The sequence below is a fragment of the Pavona decussata genome, unplaced genomic scaffold (assembly GCF_977016875.1).
Source record: "Pavona decussata unplaced genomic scaffold, jaPavDecu1.1 SCAFFOLD_237, whole genome shotgun sequence".
Classification (NCBI taxonomy): Eukaryota; Metazoa; Cnidaria; class Anthozoa; order Scleractinia; family Agariciidae; genus Pavona; species Pavona decussata.
Window position 1 is genome coordinate 1189927 of NW_028145642.1, and position 18589 is coordinate 1208515.

The 18589-nt window shown below is 40.0% G+C and overlaps 1 protein-coding gene, 2 long non-coding RNA genes and 1 pseudogene across 4 annotated transcripts; 3 read left to right on the forward strand and 1 right to left on the reverse strand.

The window, feature by feature from the left end:
• The first annotated feature begins 1698 nt into the window (after positions 1 to 1698).
• Positions 1699 to 2532, forward strand: LOC146457795 (uncharacterized). Its single transcript, XR_014858390.1, has 3 exons — positions 1699 to 1803; positions 1923 to 1970; positions 2395 to 2532. It is a non-coding gene; the product is annotated as an uncharacterized LOC146457795 (long non-coding RNA).
• A 113-nt stretch (positions 2533 to 2645) lies between these two features.
• On the forward strand, positions 2646 to 3948 carry LOC146457796 (uncharacterized). The gene is made up of 4 exons (XR_014858393.1): positions 2646 to 2700; positions 3014 to 3376; positions 3743 to 3799; positions 3941 to 3948. It is a non-coding gene; the product is annotated as an uncharacterized LOC146457796 (long non-coding RNA).
• A 7662-nt stretch (positions 3949 to 11610) lies between these two features.
• Positions 11611 to 13949, forward strand: LOC146457797 (uncharacterized). The gene has a single exon (XM_085091494.1). It carries the CDS (start codon positions 11942 to 11944, stop codon positions 13460 to 13462), a length of 1521 nt encoding a protein of 506 aa, XP_084947620.1. The 5' UTR covers positions 11611 to 11941; the 3' UTR covers positions 13463 to 13949.
• A 141-nt stretch (positions 13950 to 14090) lies between these two features.
• On the reverse strand, positions 14091 to 18551 carry LOC146457798 (uncharacterized; annotated as a pseudogene). The gene is made up of 3 exons (XR_014858378.1): positions 16861 to 18551; positions 16280 to 16369; positions 14091 to 15819 (listed from the first exon to the last, which is right to left on the reverse strand). The product of XR_014858378.1 is annotated as an uncharacterized LOC146457798 (transcript).
• Between the last annotated feature and the right edge of the window lie 38 nt (positions 18552 to 18589).

Genomic DNA, 18589 nt, shown 5'->3' on the forward strand with positions numbered 1-18589 from the left:
GCTTTTCAGTGCAGTTTTTGCGTGAGCCTCGTTTTAGTGCTAGCTTAGTTACGTGACCCCAGTAACCTCTTAAAATCGCATTTTCATATTGAAACATTGATTTGCATAATTGTGGTTATTTTAGTTTAATTTTACGCAAATAATAGATAGCTATGGAAAATATTTTGTTTGAGCTTCGTTTCCATGATGGAATATACAGGTCACATTTTCGACTCCCCATTAAACCCATCTGAGCGAGTTCCAAAGTTGCCACTAAAACGTTTCATGTAATTTAGGGTCCCTTAACACATTAAGAATAGTGGTTCGCTTTCTTTACGAAATTTCCACGGAGTATACTGTCAGCCTTACAGATATCCTGCAATACACTTTCAACTTTTTTCTTTAAAATCTCTGTGTCATTACTGATAGCTGAACTTCCCTGGGGAGCATCTGAAGGCGAATCACTTTGTTGAGGTTGTTGCCTTCTGCTGACCGGAGATTTGAATTGAGACTTACTAGGCCAGCGTCTGTACTGCAGATGGCACAGGTTTTTATCACTTTTATAAGCTTGATATATATGCTCACGTTTCCACAAAAGGCCACACATCTACTTGTGGTTTCTACCATGATCTTGTTGATGAGAAAATGCATGTCGACTTCCACGAAACAAGGAAGTCAATGTAGGTGTTTGGCAAGTCCTGAAGCAAATGAGATATTGTCAAAAGGCAACACACATATTCACTGCCCACGTGCACTCTGCAACTGTAAAGCTGATTACCCTATGACTGCATGGAGGCATCTCCAACGGGTAGAAGCTAAAAGTGAACATTTGGAAAATGAGGCAGCAATCCCGTCAAGCTCTACATTCGAAGTATTTGATACCTGTGAATCAGGCACATCAAGCTCCGTGCCTTTAGCAGCGTTTGGAGCGTCAGATTCTTATCATGAATTTCCTTCTAGTTCATCATCAGCTTTGGCCAGAAGCCCTTGTCGAAGTGATAAGGAAACTTAGCAGACGAAATGACAGTTTGGGATGGAGACAGAGATGTAGAAAGCGACATGCATCTGTCATCAGACAATGCCAGCATGCACAGTGATGGGTTTTCTGAAAACAACGATTCTGAGAGAGAGAGGAATTGGAGGAAGGAGAAATTATGGAACAATTTGTTTACGACACCAAACTGAGGCTGGTAGAAATAAAGGGTAAAGCAGGATTTTCCCGGAGCATCTTTGAGGATCTTCTTGTTTGGGGAAAGGACATCACAAGCAAAGACAATGTTCAGTGGAGATCTCTGTGGCCATCCTGTTGGGCTGATGTACTAGTGCTCCTTGAGAAATTCGGATTCGTGAGTCGAGTCCAAAGTTGTACTGGATCTGCTTAGATAACAGCCACCCTAATTTGTTTGGTCTTCTCACTACCAAGAAAGAACTCTGTCCTCACTGTGGTCAACAGGGGAAAATTCCACATTATTGTCTCAGCATCACACATAAAGTCAAAGGATGGTGTTCTTCACCTTCCATGTGTCAAAAGATGACAGCACATTGGAAAGAAAATTCTCACTGGTTGCCTGTAGAAAGACAGGAGGGGTGGGGTTGGCCACCCAAAAAGGAGTTTTAGGATGGTACTTGTTTTGCTCAACTTGCATACTTTTGGGACTTTAAGGCGGAATGGACTCTACCTGTTAAGTGTCCAGTAGATGGCTGTTTATTCGTTATTTCTGCTTCATGGTGATTTAAGGCAAGTTGAATGTCCTAATTGCCACAACATCTTTCAAGTTATTCCAAAGAGAGTCAAAGGCGACTCAAGAAATCTAGCATATGATGGTGAGTGATTTTTTAAATGTTTTCAATTTGTGAGCTGTGACAGGATAAACTTAGGGATAGTTTTGCAAGACAGATTGACTGCTTCTGTAATGTTTGTTTACTTCACATTCACTTTACAGTACACTGGGATGGATGGCAGCCATTTTCATCAACATGAAAAAGATGTGGTAAATAAAGATGAATAAACATTTGTGAGAATTACAGATATATATGTACCATGTACATGTACCTAGACAATATTGAAAGTGAATGTGACTTGATCTGCATATTTATATTTGAACTAATTTTGCAATCTACCGTCAATTAAGTTGCAATAATTACTTTTCCGGGAGGGGGACTGCCATATGAAAGTGATTTGGGTGCTTGTAAAAAATTTAGCAAGGGTAGAATTCCACTTTCTCTCATTAATGTCTACCTTAATGTCAACCATGATATATCTACATACATTTTCATGTTCATGCATCTACAAATACAGCTGTATGGAAATTAAATCGACACTGAAAACCAGAACTGCACTTTTGAACCATTATAGTCATGGCAAGCACACCCATCACTTTTATGAGAGAGTCCTCCCCTTGAAAATTTTTCTAGGAGCCTTTGAAGTTGGATTAGCAACTATGTCAAAGGAGGATCGCTGCCACGTTGATGAGGTGTACGTGTTTGGTTTCGTTCCATCCTACTTGTTACTAAAGAAACATCCAGTGTATTTGGATCCTTTTATGGAACCCTTCATAAATGGTAAATTTTATTTGCGTTGTGAAAGTTTCAGAACTCTCTGAAGTTAATGTTCAGTTTCAAAGTTAGTAACTGGGAATTACTGCTATGCGTTTTCATTCTGTGAAGTGGGAAAATTTGTCAAATGTGGCGAGAAAGGCTGCAGGCGCTGTGATATAACAAGTAATTTTGTTTTCATTTTTTTAGAGCGAACGGAAGTGGAAGCACAATTTATGGATCTTATGTACATTTAGCATTTATCTGTAAAGTGCCTTTTCCAATCTGCTGCTTAGGATCGGTTTGAAACTTCAAAGTGTTGGTTTTGGGCCAAGAGGAAAAGTTGGGTTGAAGTTAGCACCAGATCACCTGGACGAAAATTGACTGAGTGTGCCATCCCTGCTCCCCAAAAGTTCTAATTGTGCCCCTTATTATGTTTATAATGTAAACAAATTTAGACATATAATAATTTATACACCTTACCATGATTTTTTTATAGGTGAGTATTTTCTAGCTTCTCGTCACTATTATTACACCAATAATAGGTACCATACAAGATTTCCTCCAGAGTCAAAAGACATCCTAACAAAAATTGCACTTCTAAATGAAATTGAACAGGAGGAGAGGGTCGCTGTCAGAGAGAACATGTCCAAGGAATGTGGTTACACTGGGCTCTCAATTATGCACCTACTATGGCCACTGTATGGTTTTCGCTATGATAAGGACTTGGTGTTTGATGAAATGCACACTGTGCAACTCAATGTTGTAAAAGAAGCCCTCGATCATCAGTTGTTTGATGAAGATAATCCTGTAGATTGGTGTGAGGTTGATAGAAGATTACAGCAATTACCATGGACTGCAGGTATAAACCTGAACTCAGTGAATGTATCTTTTGGCTAATAGCTTTGGCCTGTTTCTGAAACACTCATGTCAAGAGCTTTTGTATTTATATTTATGTTATAATCACACACAGCTACTGGAATGCTGTTGTTCATGTCCTTATCAATTAATTCTCATCATTCTTCAGATAAGCCTCTGAACAGTGTCCAGTAATATAATATAATATTGAAATGTCATCATTCAAAATGATTTCATTTCTCCTTAAAGATATGTACCAAATAAGTCGCACCTAGAATATTGTAATATACTTGAATTGCTTGGTGGTTAAAATTATATTTTGTTCCTCCATTTAAAAGGTTATTTATTTTCACTCCTTTGTCTTCAACAGAATTCAGAGCATCCAGACTACCTAAAGGTATTACAACCCGCCTTGGATACTGGAAAGGTAGGTATCACATGTTTATTTTACTTGCCACATTCATGTTTATGTTGTTCAATTTATTTTTCGCTTAAAATTTTCCAAACCAGTGTGATGTTTATTTTCTTTTGTCTCATGTTTGTACATGTAAATGATATTACAACCCAGAACAATAAAAAGAAAAAATCAAGTCGACCTCCAAAAGTTTTTTCATTGTGTTTTGCTATCCTGCTCTTAATAATTAACGGATAATTTTGAAATGTATACAAGTTCACTTAACCATGCTAGTCTTGAAAATGACTCTGTACTTTTATCTCGAAAATTGTATTAGTGTTTTTGCTGAGATGCAAAGAACATATATAGCGATCATGAGTAACTATTAAACGCTATACTCTAATGAACTTTAATCGCCAATTATTATAGAGGGCTACAATAAGAATAGTTTTTTTGTCCCTTGAAGTTTGGTTCAGTATTTTTAAGTAACATCTTATTCTAATCCTCATTTTCACTTTTCACTTTTAGTTATGGGCCAGGTCTCTTTCACAAGAAAAACTGTTATATGCCATGAATGCTGATGTTAGAAATCAAGGTCATAAAGGTATTCCTGTTGGTGGTCTTCAAAGTTGTGACCTACCTCAAGGTACAAGGCGGAATATAGCAGCCTGCTGTGCAAGTGAAATGTGTGAAGTTGATGAACAAGGAAACTGTTGTCGCAGTTTTTGGCTACCAGAACATGGCTATAGTGGTTTACTTTATAGAGAGAAAGAGAATGTCATTGTTATAGTCCCTGGTGATGGCGAAATTGTTGTTTTGGTTCACACTATATTCACAGTGCCAGTTCTAGGTCAGAGAAGGGCTTTTATTAAAGCAAAAAAGTTTGAGCGGAATGGACATTCAATAAACAGTGACAACAGAAAAGTTAAACAAAACTAATCACTATCTATTTGTAGAACTGGAGAATGTGAGCAGGAAGGTTACGTTGCAGGCTTTGACTACTGATCCTGGAAGCTCTCTTGTTATTGACTTTATGAGAAGACTGTTCCCAATTACAGTAGGAAATGTTGTTTTGCCTTATTATCCTGTTGTGAATGACATGGTCATGGTTAGAGAAGCAGTTACTGATGATGTATGGAGAGTAAGGGTGGTTGCTTACAATCTTCCTCGAAAATTTGTGTTAGGACGTTGTTTTGAGAAAGAAGATGAGATCTGGATTCCAGAGCAAGGCACTCACAATCGGGTCAGTACATTTCACTGACCCCCAGTCCATGGACTATCCCAATGGACTTCCGAAATGGACTACCTAAATGGACTGCTAAATGAACTACCAAAATGGACTACCCTAAATTACCTACCTTGAAAAATAAAAAGATTATTGAAGCTTAGATTGTCCACAGATGCCTTATTTTTGGGATTCTCGAGACTGGTATGCTTCGATGGAGCTGCCACCATCTTTGTTTGTAGAAGCGAGGGCGATCTGGGGAGAGTGTCTAAACTACTAAGGAGAGCCGGATTGGGCCAACTCCGCTCCCCTCCCCTCGGAAGTTTGGACACTCTCCCCAGATCGCGCTCGCTTTTACAAACAAAAATGGCAGCAGCTCCATCGAAGCATGCCAGTCTCGAAAATCCCATGGAAAAATCGATCTCCGCCATCTTTTTTGGTTTTTATTTTAATGCTGGTTGTCAGCTGATCTGCAGGCGCTTTCATCCGTCAGGCGTGATGGCTGACATGCTGGATGAATTTATAATCTTGTATAGATGATTCCTTGCTCAATATGGTAAGTAAAGAAGATACTACTCAAACGTAGATCACATGACACATGATCAGCCCGCTTCCCAAAACCATTACCTTATTTAATACGAAAATCTACGATTTTCCCTACCGTATTTATGACCTGAAGAAAAACTTGATACCCTGACCCTTAAATCAATACCCTGTTTCAGAACTGCCTTATAATTAGTTCCCTAGTTCAGACTGAGGTGAGACCCATTGTGAAGGGCGTTTGTTGATGGTCTCATCAACAATGATGAAAAAGTAGCTTCTTCTAAAAAAATAACCCAGTGCAAGACTAGAGTGCAAAAACCATACCCTATTTGAGACCAAAATGGGCAAAATATATTATTGATACCTTATCTCTGACTAAAACGGCTAAAAAACTATACCCTTTTGAGCCACAAATACCTATATAGCCCATAAAGGGAGTACTCCCCCCCCCTTCCTCCCCGTGGGACCAGGCACACCAAAATTTCATCATTTTGGTTGAGGGTGTGCAATTCTCTTGCTTTTGAAACAACACCTACATGTAGAAAAGCAACACTGGCATCTTTGTTGCAACCCAAAAAATTATTAGGCAAGAAAAACCAAAACAGTGCCAGCTTTTAATATAATTATTGCTATTTCAATATATTGCTCTTGCTGACCTTTTATCTCTTTTCAGATAGCCACCCGTTCTATTATGTAGTATAATTCTGTTCGATTGGTTTTAAAATCACCAGTGTTCATTTCAGTTCCATACATTTTGACAACGGAAATATGACAAATGTAAATATGAACAATATCATATTAAATTGTCCCATTTCAATGTCAGTGTCATTTCAACTTCAAGCAGAACGAAAAGTTTGCAAATAAAGAACGAAAAATAATCGATTTTTGGTAACAGCCCCATCTCCGTCAGGGCTACTGTTGAACATTATCTTGGAATTGATTTCTTTAAAAAAATGTCAGTTAAAATGGGTTCCAATTTTAAGGTTGCAAGTCAAAAATAGGCTAATTGTATGTGCACACAGTGAATGTCAGGTCTGCTCTTAAATGAGATTATATGAAAATCGCTCCTCTATTATTGTTCGTAGGTTGTGGCTGACTTGCACATTTCCAGCACTGATTTGTAATGGACCTTCAGACTGCCTCACCTTGGTGCAAACTGGGTTTAGGTGGTAATGCCGTGTGGAAGTTGTTGCCTGGTACCTTTCGGTCTTCTTGTTCCAGAAGTTTTATGCCTCAAAACGGCCAAAGCAATACTTCTTGTCATCCTTCTCATGGTAGCCCTCAATAGTTGTGGACAGTGGCCTCTTACATCCAGCACATTTTCTAATACCCCCCCTGATACTTTTCAGCACAAGAAGTGCATTAGGTGGTGGGTCACTGGGTTTGGCACTCTTCCTTATGACCACAGTTGCATCACCAAGTGCTTAGGATGTAAATTGGTGGTCGTCCGAAACAATCTGGGGTGGTACCATTGGCTCTTCTCGTGGACGCTTGCGAGGTGGCACTTTGGCTCCAGCTGATTTGGGTGCAGATGATGTACTGACCTGAGTTAAACTCCTTCCTGGGAAACTTGCAACTATCTGCTTTATCCTTCCTGTGTGGATGGCAACTGCGACACAGTGATGACAGATACTGTTACGACTGGAAAAAAAAATACAAGAACAGGAACACTTTCCACTCTTCAAAAGCTGGACTTTGCAAGAAAGTGAGGCACTACTGTCAACTAAGATTGAGCCAGTTTGAAAGCCTTCTCGCAAGCCCTTGTTGTGGATAAGGGCTTTTGCCTTTTCAGAAAGGCTAGATATATTTCTTCCCTGGAAAACGGAACCGCCAGTTGCACAAGGTCACCAATGCTGCTTGAACTGGCAACTGGCACTACAGTGGATGGTGTGTGGGAGGAAGAACTTGATGAGTGTTGTTTAAACTTGAAGCTTCTATACTTCTTGAAGGCGTTTGGGTCTGGGCAACGCTTTGCTATCTCCTTCATTGCATTCTCCCTCTCCTCCCTCGTCATTTCACCATATTGTTGACTTGGAATGTGCTGTTTAAACTCATCAGAGACTTTCCACCTGTCTGACAGTCCAAACCAAGCTAACTCTGTTTCCATTTTATTGGATTCAACAAAATTTTACAGGGAAACAACAAAACGATCTAACTCCTCGGGGACAAAGTTATTCCACTTCTTTAACATGGTGTTTACAGCTTCTGGGATATTCTGCAAGTATGGCTCCTCCCCCAGCCCTAGTTCGTGCACAACATACTTGGCCATTCTGTCCCTTAGGTCCTCCAATTTAAACTTCCGGAAGTACTCCACGAACTCTGGCTCTTTGCGCTCTGATGATTCCAACCTGTGCCAGTCATCCATTAAAACTTGCACCCTCCTATCAAATTCTTCCCTAGAATTGGACCACAGAAGTCCAGTACCTTTGGCATAGATGTCCTCAAGAATTCGTCCACTTACCTTTGGCATAGATGTCCTCAAGAATTCGTCCACTGAGAGCTTGTGACAGTCCCAAACGCCTTAACTTTTCTTTGACATTTGTTTTGCTGTGCAAGTAACAGAGCAGTGGGTGTGACTGAGAGAAACCAGCAGTGATGGCATTACGCAGGGCAGACTTGTTATCTGTTCCAGTTGCATGAAGAGAGTTACCCAACCCAGGTACAGCTCTTAATAAACAGTGGAGGAATGACAGGTATGTAGACTCATCTTTGGTCATGCATACCATAACTGGCCCAAGAAGAGAAGGAGGATGGCTGGTACCCTTCACAGTAAGCAAGGGGTTTTTGTAAGTGGTTACAAGCAGATAAATTGGCCCTAATTGGAATGTTACATCCAAGCCAAGTTCCGGAACAAAGTTCCGTTTCTTATGGCAGCAGAAGCGAATGATGTCATCCATTTCTTGGTTGGTGAAGAGCATCACTGTCGACAGATCATTACAAGTGACTTCACGAACAAATCCTGAATACGAGCCCTTCTGGAGGTCAAGTACGGCCATCAGTGGATCACTGTTACCTTTTGATGCTCCAGTGGATGTAAGTTTCAGCTGATGTTTTATGTTTTTCACCTGTCGTACATTTCTTGACAAAGAACTCGCACTCTCAGCACCACAAACCCCGCCACTATCCTTTATTGTCTTGAAAAGTGCACTTTTTGGATTGGTCTTGTTCTCTGAGAGGTTTTGTGAAAGACCCTGCTTTGTGCTTTCTTTTGTCTTTACATATGGTGGTACCGAGGACACTGGCTTGCGATTACCGTTTGAAACAACTTTGAACTTTCTTGGCTTCCCTTCCCAGTGATAATGAACAAGCACTAAAGGAAACCATTTCTCAATTGACTTTGCAGAATCAATTGTTACAATTGTCTTGTGAAATTGAGGGCAGGATTTGCAAGTGTATAGGCGCCTTCTTACTGATATGTCAGCTTCTGATGAAACCTTGCACAATGAAGAAACTTGACCATTTGAGTTCTTTGTAACAGAATACAACTTCTCTTTATTTCCTTTCATGACCCATGCTCCATTGTCATCGCAAAATATATCTTTCCTATGGCCCAAGGAATTAAGGTCAATGATAAATGTTCCATTCTCTTGAATGGAGTAAGGCATTCGTGAGGAAATCAACTCGGGGTTATCAATCCTACAGTTCATCGCAGTGGTATGATAAATGGATTTTCAAGGTTTTTCAGCGTTACCATCCTGCACCCTTGATGCCCTTCAAAGAGCCTTACTTCCCCCCTACATACTTTCGTGGTGAGGTGGAAACGTCCAATTTTTCATCACATGAATCACTTGGCTATAGATATGAATGGAAAATACATTTAATATGGCACAAGAACAAACAATAATGCTCAGATAACAACTGAATAACAAACTAACCACTGAAAGTAAATATATCAAACATATACTATGAACTACTACTAACAACTACTACTAGCTATTAACATATATGAGTGCCTTCCAAATATGTACCGTATTTCCCAAATAATGTGCCAAATTTAGGCCCTTAAATTATGAAATATATTTAAATTCAGCTGTTGTCATAAACACAGATGTGCGTATCAAAGTAGAGTCTATTTAAAAAACTATCACTTACAGCCCCATATAAGTCATTTATTACAAAATTTATACCAAATGAAAACAAAATAAACCTGGATAAAAATCTTTCTTTAATGAGACCTTTCACCCCATCATTCACCTGGTCTCTTAGGAACTTAACTTAATACACCTTTTGCTGTTCATTTACTGAAAATACGCAATCATTTGCACTAAAAGTCAGACAATAATGCAAAAATACGTTCAATTGCACCAATCGGCATTCAATTGTGCGAAATGCACCCTCCACGAGGATATCTGCATGATTGTAAACCACGCTGGGGCCAAACCACCCCTCCAATGGGTCTTCGGGAGCCCGCGACTACTTAGGGGTAAATTTCAAGATGGCGGAAAATTAGAATTCCTCTTCCTAAAATCCAACATGGCTGCCAAAGTAAACTTCGCTGAAACACTTCGACCTGCTTTGCAACGCGCTAAATCTGACTGCTAAAGACAAATTTCAAGTGGGGATGGAATCAAAAAAGTGAATGACTTCTTCGAAGAGCTTGATCTTGCTATGGAGTCTTGGATAATAAATTCAGTCAGCGCTCGAGATAGCAACATCCAGCGGCTGTTGCCCGCACACGGAATGGTGGCCAGAGCCTTAAGAAAGATCCACGCCAAAATTGTACGCCGGCTCAGTTCAAGACCGAAACTGGCTAATCCATTGCTTGGAGAGTTCACAATAGACATGCCAGTGGAGGTGTTGTTAGGTATCTCAAAAGATATCCTGGACCGAACAGATTTTGGCCATGAATTTAGTGAGACGAACACCCAACTGTTTTACAAATCAATGATTTCCGAAAGGCCAGACACTTGTTCAAGAGGATGGACATTGCAATGCTGATGTAGACCTAGAAAATATCTTTAAAAAGCCACTCAGTTGTGAAATGGAGAGGTGTGAGGTGATTGTTTTGGCTGAGAAGCCACTGGAATTGAAATTTCACAAGAAAAACGAAGTTCTGACCGTGAAATTTCACTATGGATACTGGAACATGAGTGGTGTACCACAGCACTAGATAAGTCCTTATTTTGATTCTTAGTGTTTTTGATATACATTTAATTACAGAAAAAATTTTTTTTATAATACTTGCTTGATATACATTTAATTACACAAGTTTACAAAATGAGTGTGGCCAATGTGCGAGGCTTGCGAGCCAAACGTGCGAGCCAGGCAAGCCATGCGAACCAAACATGCGAGGCTTGCGAGGCCCGAACATCCCCTAACATAAATGCTAACCATTAAGCTAACCAGGGAGCTACTTAAGCTAACCTGAGTGCTATTTAGGCTAACCGGAGTGTTTTTAGGCTAACCTCAGTGCCTCGCACATCTGCCTCGCATGGCTCGCTGGCTCGCAGATTGTCAAGACCCTACAAAATTGAGTTAGCAATCTTAGCGTATTAGCTAGCTAGCCATATGGCTTATCAATATTTGTGGGTTCTATTTTTTGGATAGTATCTACTGAAGTGAAGAACTTATTACAAAAATATACAGACACTGTATTCAAAAATATTAATTAACAACATTGTTTACATTGTTATTGAAAAACTGTTGTGTTGGCAGGCAAGTGAAACACTTAACTGGATGGATAGGTTTCCTCACTGCCTGTGGTGGGTGTTCATGACAACAAATCCTAGTTTTAATTAAGGTTAACTGAAATTGCAAAAAACCTATTATTCAAGGATCTGCTTGAGTTCATTGTTAACTTTTCCAGCAGCAACACTTTGCCTGACTAGCTGCATCACATTGCATGTGTAAATTGTGCAACCATCGTCATGTACATTTGACTTGGAAAGACCACAATGACAAAATCTGTTATCATGGGCCTTCACCCTCTTGGGGATGTAGGAGTCACAAGCATTATTTTTTTCTCTTGTCGGTAAGAAACACTGGAGTTGTTCCGCACAAAAACGTTGTGTATGCAAATATCAAACTACTTACGTTGGACATGCAAATAACAATAACAGACGTGAAATGCATATGGGGCGCCGATTGGGACATTATTGTATATTTTAAAAATATATCCTAAACTTACAATTTATGCTAAACTTTCGGCGTTATGGAGTGTTCTCAGTATGAACTTTATGCAGAACTCAAGAATTATGGCCAACTTTACTTGTACGGATGTGTGGTAATGTTTTAGTTTGTCCTAAACTTTTCTTTTGTGGAGCGTTTCAATTTGAATTTATGCCAAACTCGAAATTTATGGTCAACTGAAAATTTATGCTCAACTCAATATTTATGGCATGATGCATTGCACGCAAACAACCTGAACGGGAGGGACTGGTGCGGGTGGCCGCCATCTTCAATACAATATGGCAGCGAGAGTAACACGAAGACCTAACAGTCTTGCTTCTTTTTTCACTGCTGCAAGGCAACTTGTGTCTGAAGTGGAATCGTACTTTTCGTCTGATGAAGATGGCAACCTTGACAGACTTGAACTACTGGAAGGTCGTCTGGAAGAGGCCTGTGAGACCCTTTATGTTGTCATTCAGCAATCTGGGGACTTGAGCTCTCAAAACCCAAACAACGCGGAACTGGGTCAGTTTAACGCTGACATGAATGTTCTTTGCCGTCACTTAAATGTACTTAGAAGCCACTTTGGGGCTCAGGCAGCTGAAGAGGGAGGACGGGATAAAGAACTGTACTCGTGCCCTACAGAGAACTCTGGAAATACAGGGAGACCAAGGTACTTAATTTCTGTTCAGCAGCTTCAGTTCCTCAGAGATTTACATTTTTCGTGGACAAAAATAGGCAAAATTCTTGGGGTGTCAAGAAAAACAATAAATCGAAGGAGACAGGAGCTAGGAATGAGTGAAGAACTTTCCTGGTCTTGCGTATCTGACGATGACCTTAAACAAATAATGTGTGAGATACAAACATTAACCCCAGGAATTGGCCAAACAAGGATGCTGGGATCTTTAAGGAGCAGGGGGCTGAAGATTCAAAGGTGGAGCTTAAGACAATGCTTGCGGGAAATTGACCCTGTTGGCACTGTTCTGAGATGGCGGCAGGTAATTCAGAGACGGAGTTACCACGTAAGATCTCCAAATTCCCAATGGCATCTTGACAGCAATCAAAAGATGGTAAAATGGAGATTTGTCATCCATGCTGCTATTGACGGGTTTTCAAGAGTTATTTTGTATGTATACTGTGCCACAGACAATACGTCAAGGACAGTGCAAAGTTTGTTTGAAGAGGCAGTTAGACAGTATGGTCTACCCTCCAGAGTTAGATGTGACCATGGGCTAGGAAACGTGGGTGTGGCAACTACAATGCTTCAGATGAGAGGTCTTAATAGAGGAAGTGTCATCACAGGCAGCTCAGTGCGTAATCAGAGAGTTGAACGGTTACATCGAGATGTAACCAGTGGAGTCTTGCGTGGGTATATTGAGCAGTTTGAAGAGCTGGAAAGATATGGACTTTTAGACAGTAGCAATGATGTCCATTTGTTTGCTCTCCATTTTGTTTACAAAGAAAGAATCAACAGGTCTCTCCAAGAGTTTATTGCTCACTGGAACCATCACAGCCTTAGCACCGGAAAAAACCTTTCCCCTCTTCAGCTTTGGAGCCAGGGTGTTCTTCAACAGTCCTTATCCTGCAGTCCAGCAGTACATGGCATCCTGACAGATGACAATACCATTAACGTTGATGACATGTTGTCATCTGCAGAGAATGATGAAGCTACTGTGGTTGTTCCAAAAACGTTGCTGGGCCTTTCAGATGAAGACATTGATATTTTGCAAGCTACACTTTCCGGATATGGGGATGACAGTATCAGTGGTTATTTACAAACTGTGAACACTATTTGCCAGCTTCTTAATGTCAACTGCTGATGAAAGCAACTAAATGAATACTGTACAGTCGTAATTCTGCATGCTTTGGTGAAAAAATGTAGGTGAAACAGTGGGTCATTATGCCTCAGAATGTATGCAGCTTGTATGTAGCCTGCGAACAAGCCCCTTAGTGGGAAATAGAATGAGTTGAACAGTGAGAAAGGGGAGGCAATACTAAATGAACAATTTTTGACTAATGGATAGACCAAGTCATTTATTAATCATTGGTCACTTATGGCTTCACTGATCAGCTATCCACTCCACCCTGTGACTGCAAACCTCACCGCTTACACCCTATTGAGAATATTTTACACACTTACTTTTGGCTTATGCTGTGGTTGATAAATTTTCCCGTTGTTGTGTTGTGATGATTGTTATTCTTTCCGGCACTCATTCAAACAGAATGGTCAGTTATTTTGTGTCATCTTTTGTGTACATAATTCAGTTCATGTTTGGTTTTGTTAGGAAATAAACATAAACAAAACACATTGGATAAATTTGAGGACTGCGTATACCGTATTTACTCGAATAAGCGCCGCGGCGCTTATTTAATTTTTCGTGTCTCTTGTGCGGCGCTTATTCGAGGGCGGCGCTTATTCAAGTACATACGGTACTTGCCATAATTATTTTCTTTCCATTTTTGTATTTAGAGAGACATTTTTCATGGCAGCAACCACTCTGGAATAAACGATAATAAAATATTGCCTGAAGGTTGCAAGAAATTCTAATTACATGGGCAGTATTGTAGAAGATATGTATTTAACATGTACCCAATGGGTTATCAATGGGTAAACACCTAATGATTAATCAACTCATTGATTGCTTACATGTTATGTCTGATTAGAATTTAAAATCTTCCAATGTTTTGGGCTTCATATATGACAAACAATTTTCAATGGTTTTTCTTGACCATTTGCCAAACCATGTGCAAATTTACCATGAAACAAACCATGAAGGGATCAAAAGGTGTCTACCCAACCCCACAATGTCAAATTAAGGATCGCATTGGCAAAGAAGCGAATCGCATTTTAGTTAACAGTCATTGGCTGTTAACTTTGACTTCAGCCTCATTATTGAGCATAAACTGAGCTCAAAATAAAGAGAAAGGGATACCTGTCTGTCTCTTCAACTTACATGAAAACATGTAAACACTGCCAATGAAATCAAATCCAGTTTAATTACAAAACACAAACCATGCAAAACCACAAACGCATCACAAAACATTCATCGACAGCATGCTTTACATACTATTTGAAAATCTGAACATCTTGAATTCTCACCGCATATTTACAAGAAGACCAATATGCACAAGACTCACAGAATAGTGTGCTGTCTCATAAGCAACAACATGCAAATCAAAATTCAGTGAACCTACAGAGTCAAACAGCTGATTGTTCTTAAATCTTAGGCATGACAGGCCAAATTCAAATCATTCCAAATGATCATCTACCACTGACAGAAATTTAAAATCAGAGACCCACTGAGTAAATTTTGTCACAGACTTCACACATAAAATAACTGAAACATTTATTTTATTGTAAATTACAGTGCTACCCACTTGAAATTACAATTTGTAATAAAGAATATGATATCCACTATTAAATCTGTATGTGCAAATTTTTTATATGACTGTAAACCTGACAATCAGAGGTAACAAACTTAGATAACATGAACAGTAAAGCTTTCAAACAAATTTTAAGACTCAAAAGGTATAAATTTTCTCCCTGTGACCACAGTGGAAATGGTCATTTTGTGTCACAAAATGCACCAGGCTTAATCATTTCAGTGTAAGCAGAAAGTTCACAAAAACCTCTCATACTTGAACAAGAGTAGCATTTGAAAAAGTTGCTAGTATGTTTTACATACAATTAAATGACTTTCCACATGTTTTCAAAACTGCCTCAACAGACAACTTAAAATGATCTCCATTGACAAACGTTTTTGGCAGTGTAATCTCACACAGACAAGTGGAAGCAAAGATAGATGGTTGCTCAGAAAATTTCACTGATATTGTCTGCAGACCAAAATATGGGAGGGAAGGAGCACCGGTTACAAAGGTCAGAAACATCTTTAAAGTATCCTGAGAAGAGGCCAATAGAAACTGTCAGAATACCATTCACTCTTTTCTCTTCATCATCCCTAGAGGTAGGGAACTTGAGACGGCTAACGACTGCTTCACTTGTAAGAGATGATCCGTTGAAGACAAAAAGTTCTTCAAAGAGCGCAGGATATTTATTCATTTTCTCTAGAAAGCCCAAACATGACAAACCATCTCTAAGCTGGTCAAGTGCAGTCTTCATTCCTCCAATTGCGTCATGGAAAAGTATGGCTTGTATTACAGAGGTCTTGTTCTCATTCTACAGAGACAGAGAAAAGGGAACAACAACAAATGCCATAAATAAAACTTAAACACATACAAGTTCTCAGTTTTCAACCTCAACAAAGTACCAAGTATAATGCTACAATGCAGTGTTCAGAACTGTATTAGTTACAGCATTCTCATCTTGGAAACATTAATATTATGGCAACAGAATAATTTTACAATTTATTAGAATATAACATACACGGTAACATAACAGTCTATACTACACATCACTGACACAAATGCGTGTATGGTAAAACATTAGAAGAAGCTCTTGTAAGCAACCACCTAAAATGCCAGAAAAGTGGTCACCTAGAAGAAGGATCGCTTAAGATAGGTCATAGATATGGTGATTTGACTGAAAGAAGGCAATTTTGTATCACAGACAAGTGGTCGCTTTACAAGACGTGGTCAGAAAGGGAGGTTCAACTGCAAGTTTAAAACTTTCTGCCAACCTTTAAGACCATTGTAAGTCCACACTCAGACATAACATTTGTAACAGCTTCCTCCATGGAGATTTCATCAGCATTCTGAGCATTCTGGATCTAAACAGACACCAAAGTCCTTAGAAAAGTTCAGAACACTTACGGTTGTAAATGTATCTCAAACAGTCAATGGAAATAGCACTGTGTGAGTTTGCAAAAGTATCATTTATAGTATTGGGAGTGAAAAAGAGTGAAAAAGGGTAAACCAGCCTATGGCAGGTCTATTTTGGGGATATGGGGCCTAGGTTGAGAGCAGTTGAGGGTGCGGCTATGACTCTTCACTCTTCACCCACACCCCTAACTCCCCAGCCCCACAAGCCCCCTCCAAGAAAAGGTCTACCCCTCTTTCCAAATACATAATGATGGCTTGCTGCTGCAGTACTGCTATGTATTAGCCAAATTACATTTCTGGGCTGTTGGTTTTCATTGGTGTAGAAAATTTGGACTATGCAGTGCTATTCAGTAAAAGATAAGGGGAATAACTCAAATATTTTCCCTTAACATATGCATAAAAGCTTGTGGGATAAACACACACACACAAACACACCTACCTTAAGCACAACATCCTTATAGTTGGGATTTGCACAGTCGTCAAAGCACAATTGCTGTATGGCTGCATCCACGCTCCCTGTCGCAAGGTACCAATATAATGCTGAAGAAAAGAATGGGAATCCAGGGCCCCCATACAGCACACTATGAACAATGATTGTGCCAATAATCTTCATTAGCCCTGAAATTAAAATATCAGTGTTGTAGAGAGGAACCTTTCTGCTCTCTCCTAAAAAATAAGTCACAGATAGCCTATGCAGGAGATCTGAAAAGAAATGACGAGAAACACCACCGGTATCAGAGGCTGGTTGGCCACTGTAAACAACTCGCACGCCAGCTTTAGGGTCGAAGTCTGGCCTCTTGTAAAATGCCACAGCATCAGCTACAAGATCTTCTTCATCAACTCGCAGCTTTTTCCGGTCGAAAGCATCATTCAACTTCCCCTTTAACTTTTCTATCAATAGCTCCAGGCTCATGAGTGGGATCTGTGATTCGAGCTCAGGACTACTACTCCTGTCTGCAAGGAAGGACGCAGCTTCTTGCAGAGAGTTACTGCAGTCATAAGCAAGTTTCAATTCTTCCTCTTTCGTTTCAGGGAACATCTCCTTTAGTACAAGGAAGCTTCTCTCTTGATCCATCGCAGAAGCACCAGAAAAAGTGGATGGAAGCCCATCACTATCAGCAACTGTTTGGGGTTCTGTGGTCAGTGGTCGCTCAGGTGTTTTGACATCCCCCAGATCATCCTCCAATGTGTCCCAGGGGCACCTGTCTAAATCTGAGTCTCCATCAACTTCCTCAGAGTTCTTGTGCAGAACTTTGTCAGGTCTAAGATAAATACTTCCTTGCCCTGAAATGCTTAGAACTCGTGCTGCATTCATTGTAATCCCATCTGCAACTTTTGGGGGAACAATTTCACCATAGCATGCTTCGGCAAATTTGAAATTGGCACACTTAGAAACCAAAATTGCCATGACCTATCGATTGGAAATTCGTGCACCACGATCCCATCATTTTCCAGCGTTATTCTCGATCGGTGAGTCGGTGAGTATGTTTTCTTCTTTGCCAAAGCGGGTGCCTTAGAACGAGTCCCTTGCTTAGACTTGAACTCTGACTTTCGTCTTCCTGAATTGCCCGACAATGACGGAAAAGCTTCTCGCAATGACTGCCTCACAGCTTCTCCAGAACGACTGATGCTCGAAGCACGTGCACGCAAGGACGCTGCTTGTGGACCTAGTGCGGATGTTCCAGCCGTTTGTTGAGAAGGATTTTCCAATGGGTTGGTTAACTGGTTTTCAATGGTATTTCCATGGCCATTTACATTTTCTTCTTATCTTTGCAGCTGAGAAGTCGCCTGGCGAGTGATGTCCGCTAAAGCTTGACGAACATTGCCGCCTTGATCCGCCATTTTGTATCAAAGAAGGCGAGTCCAAGATGGCGGCCACCCGCACCAGTCCCTCCCGTTCAGGTTGTTTACGCGCGATGCATCATGCCATAAATATTGAGTTGAGCATAAATTTTCAGTTGACCATAAATTTCGAGTTTGGCCTAAATTCAAATTGAAACGCTCCTCAAAAGAAAAGTTTAGGACAAACTAAAACATTACCACACATCCGTACAAGTAAAGTTGGCCATAATTCTTGAGTTCTGCATAAAGTTCATACTGAGAACACTCCATAACGCCGAAAGTTTAGCATAAATTGTAAGTTTAGGATATATTTTTAAAATATACAA

What these genes read in the sequence shown, in the direction of transcription:
- LOC146457797 (XM_085091494.1), top strand. Translation starts at nt 11,942, where the DNA reads ATGGCAGCGAGAGTAACACGAAGACCTAACAGTCTTGCTTCTTTTTTC.